At 44.9% G+C, this 8,323-nt stretch overlaps 1 protein-coding gene across 10 annotated transcripts in view; it reads right to left on the reverse strand.

Annotated features, from left to right (window-relative positions):
* The window catches only part of SUSD1 (sushi domain containing 1), a 52,382-nt gene extending 44,929 nt beyond the window's left edge, over positions 1-7,453 (reverse strand). For 2 of the 10 annotated variants that reach the window (XM_055699037.1, XM_055699035.1), the window contains exons 1-5: positions 7,095-7,453; positions 5,014-5,145; positions 3,656-3,811; positions 2,836-2,988; positions 1,394-1,570 (exon numbers count right to left, since the gene is read on the reverse strand). In XM_055699037.1, coding sequence (XP_055555012.1) covers positions 1,394-1,570; positions 2,836-2,988; positions 3,656-3,811; positions 5,014-5,145; positions 7,095-7,176 — 700 coding nt within the window. In that variant the 5' untranslated portion in view covers positions 7,177-7,453. Of the gene's footprint in view, positions 1-1,393; positions 1,571-2,835; positions 2,989-3,655; positions 3,812-5,013; positions 5,146-6,301; positions 6,504-7,094 lie in introns of those variants that run through there. The other 8 variants (XM_055699039.1, XM_055699038.1, XM_055699032.1 and 5 more) reach the window with 7 other exon arrangements.
* Positions 7,454-8,323: the final 870 nt, after the last annotated feature.

Here is an 8,323-nt window from a genome sequence, read left to right on the forward strand (position 1 = left end):
ATTGAATTAGCAATAAATAATTAACAAGAAAATTCTCGGAATTTAAAGAACTATTTAAAGGTGCCTTTGCCACTATTAAAAAGAAAAAAAAATCAGACCTGATGGTTTTACAAAAAGAGAAGTCCTAACTGAGGTCCAGGAAAAAAGATTGCAATACCAAGAGGAAATAGGTTTGTCATTTCAGATTCGTGGGCTGTTTCTTGGTGGTTGATGTATTTTATTTCAATTAACCATGACAGATGTGTTCAGAAACTCTGACCTGGCCTACCGTTTGATTGTAGATATAAAAAACTACATGAAAAAGCAATCACTGAAGAATATTAATATAAAACAAATGTACCAACAACTCATAAGGACTGCATCCCACAAGCTTTCTTTACAGACCTCTTGAGACTTTGGGCACTTCATTTTTGTTTTCAGATTCCTTGTCCTTTATTTATTTTTTGAGAAAACTGGCATTTCAACTGTTTTATTTTTTATGTCAGTAATTTTGTATTGTTTTATCTTTTCCTTCTTATTAATTTTCTGGTGATATTTAATATTTCACTTCTCTCAGCCACAGTGATTTAGCATCTTTATTCTAATGTATTCACTTCCCATAGACACACACACAAACCTCACATTTCTATCCACTTTCATGTGTGTGTGTGTGTGTCTGTGTGTTAGTTAGAAAATGGGAAAGTTTTAGAAACCAAGAGGGCTTTTGTATTTTGAGAGAAGGAACTCTCCTCCCTAAGTGATAATGACAGTTCTCCCCCCTAGAATTGTTATACGCTGTAGCTTCTCTTAGCTAGCACTTCAAGTGTCATTTAACTAATGTATAGACTTTCTAAATACGCAGAGGAACAGATAATCCTTCACTTGTAAGCAGCAATACTTCAACAGAATGGGCAATTGGAACACCAAAGCAAGTGGAAGTTTCAAAGATGGTCATGGGAAATGTGGTCATGCAAATGCTTTTAAAATCACAAAGGCTATCCAGAGATGAGGGGTGGTATGACACCTCTCTTTACTGTCAACCCCTGGAAAAAAATTTCACAAGCTGTCAGAAAATTTGCTCCTTTTCATGAAAGGTCACTGATGCCTTCCAACTCAGTAGCTTTTCCCACGAAAGGCTACAGAAATCTAGTTTTCTAGGCCTTGGTTCACAGAAGGACACATTGCAATATCTATAAAAACACAAGAATCAGCATCAAAAATGACACTACACTAACAAGAAGAGGCGGCACATCTTTTTTTTTTTTTTTTTTTTTTTTTTTTTTTTTTTTGCAAATAGCCAGATCTTGAAAATTACCCTTCAGACTGAGGAAACAGTCGACTGTCTCACAAACACACTTCCTCTTATGCATAAACTCCCTTAAAGAATTTAAGAAAGATTTAAGACTCTTCTCACCTTTACAGCTTAAAGTGGAAGGTTCCCAAGTTTCGTTTGCAGTGCAATATGAGAACTTCCCTTCGTTGCTGTAAAACCCTTCTTTACATTCATAATGAACTGCACTTCCTGGTAGCAAGCTGTAGTTCCCTACAATGTAGCCATGCTTCATTTCAGGAGGTGAACCACATCCAATTTCTGCAAAGAGACTGGGTCAAAAGAACTCACAGTACAATAATCACAACAAAAAAACACTTTAAAATGGGCTAAACTGGATGGTCACGTCACAAACTACACCAAATCTGATGAATCTGAGGGGTCGCCAAAAAGGTAGACTATTAGAGTTGAAGAGTTGTACTGGCCACAGTTGAAGGAGCACATGGATCCAGGTACTGGATCTAAATCTTTACTAACATACAGCTGGAGCCATTCACAACAACAAAGAGAAGACACTGCAATGTGATGGTGCTTTACATGTGCCAGTCTCGTTACATCAATGACTGAATGGTACCTCAACACCAGAGGAAAATTTCAGGCCCCAATGCACAGCCTTATTTCCCTGCGCATGGAAAAAGTGAAGCACTGTGGATGCACTGAAATGAAATGCGGTCCTCAATTCCTTCATCACACTGAACCAGCCTGCATACAAAAGCTACACACCTTCAGCTCCTTTGTCCAACTCTGCAAGTGACACAGACTGTGAGATAAGCAGGATTATCAGTGATTTTGGCAAAATGAAGCAGAGCACTCCAGCTGGAAAAACTGGATGGACCACAGGCAGTGAGCTTTACTGATGGTCCTTGCAATAATTCAGAAATGAGAGCTGGACATAATCAAGGCAGTTCTTTCCACCTGGGATGCCTGGGTTCATTACATACTCTAGACAACTACAGCTTACACTGCTAGCACTTTGCATCTGTGAGAATCTACACTAAGAAGAAAGGAGGAACAGATTCAAACTGAAATTTTTTTGGTTGTTATGGCAAGATAAACAGAAAAGTTTATTTATGCAGGTGCCACAGTATGTAATAAATAGCTAAACTATTATTTTATTATTCCTTTCCACTAGACTTGTTTCATTCCTATGACCTCTCTTACCAGCTGTTTATCCTCTCTGCCCTTCCCCTTCATGCACTGTGAATATATAAGCAAATGGATTATACCACACTTTCTTCCTATTCAGAAACTAACTACATCACCTTCAGAGCATTATTAAGCTTCTCTGACCCTACACAACCGAACCACTGCTGAGAGCCTGTAGAAATCATACCTGGTGTCGACCCTACCATCCACACACCACTGGAACAAACTGAACCCAAGAAATAAAAACTCATACAGCAAGCAAAGTCCACAGAGAGGGCTTCTGCCATGCAGACTTAAAAGCACAGGTCAGAGCAGGTACTATTATATCACATAAGACCTGATTTTATCTAATAGCAAAACCAGCATCCAAAGACTCTCACCTTTGCATGAAACTATATTTTCATCTGGATGAAAAGAATGCTCTCCATTTTCTAATTTATAACCATCATTGCAGTAACACTTGTAGCTTCCTTCAGTATTCATGCAGCTTGCATTGGGACCACAGAGCCCAGACTCCTCACATTCATCTATATCTAAAAATTCAGAGAAATATATACAAACTTAGTAATAATTTGAGGTTTGTTTTTTTTTAATTACTTAATCTAGGACCCAAGCTTAAAACAAATACAACATTTCATAATGGGTTCTATGTAGCTTGTGATGGCTTTTCTAGGAAACAAAGGAGCTTATCATTGCCCGGTGTCCAAGCATCTGGAAGGAGGAGACTCTCAGTTTTGTAGCAAGCTTTCTTTTCAACTGTTTCTGTTTTACCTGCCAAGTAGTTTCCAGCGTTACCTCCTGCTACAACAACCCCAGAAAAACTTCCTGTCTGCAAGCATCTTAATCAGCTGCAACAGTTTACCACCATAACAAGGAGCTGGCTAATTCTACAGTAAACATACGTATGACATTCTGGGGGAAAGATAGGGGTCATCTTATTTTCTCTAATCTAGCTGCTTCTTCTGGAAAGATTATCACTTGAATGCGACTGTGAAGCATTAATTTGTAACACAGCAAAGAATGCAAAATGGAACTAATTCATGGCTGTTAGAAACTAGATGTCAAATCACTGTCTGCATCCACCACAAGAAGTGCTCTGATACAGTTTCGGAAAGCAAGTTATAAAGTGACAGGGAAAAACAGATTTGTGCAGTAGTAAGTTCTGGATTCCTGGTGCTCATGATCCTTCACGATGTCTACCTGTACAGTTAGTGCCATCATTGGGAATAAATGTCTTGTTGTTGTTGGAGGCTCGGTATCCATCAAGGCAAACACAGTAAAAACTTCCGTGTGTATTATGACACAATGTATGATTTCCACAGATCTTGCTGGCTCCAATCTGGCATTCATCTTTATCTGTCAGCACATTTAAAACACAGTAGAAAGAGCTTAAGAAGAGTAGAGTATCCTTCCCTCCTCACTCATTCCTGTGAAATCTGACTTCTCCTGACTTTGTCTAAGTTATTTGGGATGTATACACTGCTACTAATTTGGAGTATTTACACCAACAGAGGTGGTTGTCTCTGGATGAAACTGTGAATAAAGTTTCATGACACAGCCTGAGTTACCTATGAGCTGTTGAAACCAGAGGGCTCTGCTCTCCACCTCTGCTCTTCCTTGTGGCATACACTGGCTGCAGCACTTGATGAAGCTTGTGCTGACCTTACCCAACTGGCAGAGAATTAACATGGCAAAATATACAGCTTGCTTTCTCCCACAATAATGAGAAAACTGAATTCTGTGCAGGGCCCAGTGGGTGCCAGGGCTTGTGAAAGAAGGGGAAGAGATGGAGTGGAAGAGATAAGAGGTGGAAAACCTTCACCTTTAAGCAGTGGTAAGCTATTACCTACACTCAGACACAGCATTTGACATCATCCTTTGATTTACATACTGATTTGTCATGTATGAGAGAGGATTAAAAGGACTTATCAGCTACAGTAGTAAAACAATGCTGAACAACACTTTTCGTGTAACAGACACACCTAACATACCTGTGTATATATGCACGCTGTTAAGAACAGATCTTCAACTTCTGAAATTAATTTTTAGTTACCCAGAACTAGAAAAATCAGTAAAAATGTGCTACTTTTGTCAGTTTTATTATCTAGTTTTCAGTTCAATGAAGCATAGGTTGAAAAGAAGAATTAAGTGAAGCCCATCATATTTAGTTTCTATTCCTGAAGCTAGGATAAAAAATATTAAATAAACCATTCCAGTACTTTATGTTTTAGAAGTAAATGTTTGGTAAACCCCTACATTTTCTAAGACAAAATTAATTTAAATCCTTCACTATATAGCAGAAACTGAATAAAATAGTTAAGCAACTAAGTACAAAATTATATTTACATCAAGTACAAGTGAAGTACAGCTCATGGATAGCTGGGCAGGAGGGGAGGGGGCAGTGCATGGAGAAAACAATCCACACCTATTATCTGTTTTGGAAATTCTGCCAGGAAATAAGAAAGCTTTTACCGTGTTTTGAAAAATTCAATAATATTACTCAAGAAAGAACATTTTAGGAATGTACTTTCTTGCCATTTTATGAACAGGCAGCCTACCTTGACAATGGGTTCTTCCATTGCCTACAAATCCATAATTACAGATGCAGACACTTTTTCCTTCAATTTGATGACATGTAGCATGAATGTGGCAAGTTGCACAGACATCTGGAATGGATCTGTTCACAACTGCTTTAAGAACAGAAAGACACAGTTACTTTTTTTTGCTCTGTTTTAAAGCGGACCATAATGGTGGTCTGGTATGGGTAACTGGCAAGGAATGGAGGATAACATCCAGATTAAAAGACATAGAATAAAACGCTATCTCCTCCCACCCCGTTTTCAAATTTGCAAGAAAACCACAGCCGTAGTATTCAGAGACCAAAGATAAAAAATAAACAGAAAGGATTAAACAAAATAACTACACCAGTTGTCTCCAACCATCTAGTCTCTGACAACAAGCAAATCAGCTTTTCAGCAGTTAGGAAGGCTTATGAGACATATAATAAACAGCTTCATCCAACATTGATCTTTTCTCCATATTCCTTTTCTTTCCCTTTTGTCTTTGTTTCCTTATTTATTCTATTGTTTCTATTACTTACGCATAGACATTTGGGCTATTTATCCATCTACTTGTATTTTGTATCATCAACATGCATATGGTATAAATGCTATTCGTAAAAATGATGTTGCGAATGCTTCCAGGAGGAAAATGACTTAAAGTCAGTGAAAGTAATTTCTCCTCAGTTAACATAAGACTTTTCACCCTGGCATTACAACGACCTTACGGTTTCAGTGACTTCACTTATAATAAAGTCATTTTAGAAATCATTTTATATTAGAAGTAGTTTAGCAGCATATCATATACAACCCAATTTATTGTAATTTGATAGGGCTATAAATATACATGAGACTGTAATAAAATATGAGCTTCTCTCATTTGTATTCATACTTCTAGTGTGTTACATGCATTTCTCTCCATTTTTGAAAGCTCTTTTTGTTATCTTCATACATGCACTGACTTTCCAAATTATAAACCTCAGAATGGATGGCTTGAATGTAGACAAAGCATGGATATGCTTACACTCTTATTACATTTTAAAAGATCAAACTAATACTGCACATGCTGATGTTATCTCATGAGGCCGCACGTAGCTGTATGGAAATTTTCACTCTTCTAAGACAGCAAAGACTGATAAAGATGGTGCAGTTCTTACAGAATACAAATGTCACTGCATATATAGCAGCTTTTGACAAAACTGTGCCTAACTTTACACAGTGTGTACATACATAACTGTAACTGGAAGGAGAGGGCAGCTAAACACTCCAGCCAGCTTTTTTTATGCACCAAATTTACCACTGTGATAAAACTGCTCTTCCACACGCAGCATTTCAGTTCTACTTCACAGGGCATTTCCGAGTGCCTTCAGACTTGTGGGAAGCATCATTGATTCCTACATCTAACTCTCAATGCTTTTATATACTTTAGTGTGTGCTCCTAACAGGGACAGAAGGCAACTGTCAGCATGCAACGGCAGCCAACCTAGATCAGAAAAATAAATTCACGCACAGCCACAGTAAGAACTTCCTCATGATACCTCAATCTTCTGATAAGGCATGGGAGTGTCCTCCTCAGATTGCTGCTCCGGGAGATAACACACGGCTCGTGTCATCGTCGTCACCCCCACCCCCCCCAGCCCCGACCACTACGGATGAAACTTTACGACTTACTTACCCTTAGTACCATAACATTTTTCACTCTGGCACCGAAGTCACCACACGGTTCCAGCCCTACCAGCCAAGCCCTCCCTCAGGCGCAGCTCCCGCCCCAGCCAGGCCCTCTCGCCCAGCAGGTGCGGGGGTCGCTGCCGCCATGGCCCTCACCACTCGCCGGGCAGCCGCCCACCACGGCCCGCCACCGCCTCCACCTCACCACCAACGCCCGGCTGCCGCCGTGCCGGCAGGTCAGGCGCCTACCGCCGGGCCGCGCTCCTCCCGCCGCCGCCCGCCTCGTCCCGCCGCCGCCGTCCCCTTCGCGCCTTCTCCGCCTCGCCCGAGGGGCGCCGCCCTCACGGCCCAGCCGCGGCCCGCAGCGACCGGCGCCGGGTGCGGCCGGGGGCCCGGGGAGCGGCCGCACTTACCCCGCCACCGCCCCACGCACTGCGGCAGCGCCAGCAGCAGCAGCAAGAGCGGCCCCAGCGCCCGGCCGCCCCCCGGACTCATGTCCCCGCCGCCGCCTCCGCGCCCCTAGGTGCTGTGTGGCCCCGCTGCCTCCGCATCCTCCCCGCGGCCAGGAGAGGGGAGGGCGGCCCGAGGGGAGGGCGGGAGGCCGCGGTCCCCGGGCCGAGGGCGTCGCGCTGCCCCTAGCGCCTGCTTCCCGGCGGGGCGGGGGCACCCGCTGGCGGCCCTTATCGCCGCCGCCGCGCCCGCGGCCCCCCCCCGGCTTTGCCCTCAGCGAGGCCCCTTTCCTCCCTCGGCCGAAGATCCCTCGCCCTAAAACCCTCGCTTTTCTTCCCTTTTCGGTTTCTTACATCTTCCCTGGCACTGCCCCTTTCCTTCCCCAGGACACCGCCTCCGCCGCGGCCGGGCGGGTGGCAGAGCCGATAAGGGCTGCTGCGGTCGGTAGCGGCCGGCCCGGGGTCCGGGGCCCGGAGATGTGGCGGGAAGGGTTATCTGCCATCCCTGGGGAAGGCGGCTACGCCCGTTTGTGCGCGGCAGCCGCACTGCTCCCTGACCGCCGTCGGGGGGGGTCCCCCTGGCCCGGCCCGCACCCCGGAGAGCAGGGGCCAGGGGGGGCTGCCCCCCGCTCGGCGGGGTCGGCACCGATCGCGGTACTCAGGCGCGGGGGTGGGGGGCCACACGCCACCGGCCCTCGGGGTTGCCGCTGAGCGACGCTTCCTCGGTGCAGGCCTCGGCCGCGGCGCCGGCGAAGCCCACAGCTGTGCTGTCACCGGTACCGGCAGTGCTGCCTGGGGAGGCTCCTGCTGCGGGGGACGGTGACCCTCCGACAGCTCCTGGTGGTCCTGCAGCACTGCCAGCCTGAATTTCAGAGCGTGGCCTAAGGGGGGGTGTTTGCAGCTGCCATCGCCCAGTGACTCCAGTAGGGAAGTGCCAAGGAGATGAATGGGGGCAGCCCAACAGCAAGATGGATCCAGGCACGTTTGATGTGCACCAGGGGCCACCAGGGACCCTCCTGACAGAGGTTTGCTCACTGGCTGCATTGGCGTTACGTCAGTGCCCTTTAGTGCTAGCACAGACAAGGCTTCCGTCACCACTGCATCTGAGTGACACAAGCCCCACCTGTTCCTGGTGCGCTACCACGACAAAGACCAATCTGTGTCTGATTTCAACAGAAACAAACCCCAGTTTC

The sequence above is a fragment of the Falco cherrug genome, chromosome Z, assembly GCF_023634085.1.
Source record: "Falco cherrug isolate bFalChe1 chromosome Z, bFalChe1.pri, whole genome shotgun sequence".
NCBI classification, from domain to species: Eukaryota; Metazoa; Chordata; class Aves; order Falconiformes; family Falconidae; genus Falco; species Falco cherrug.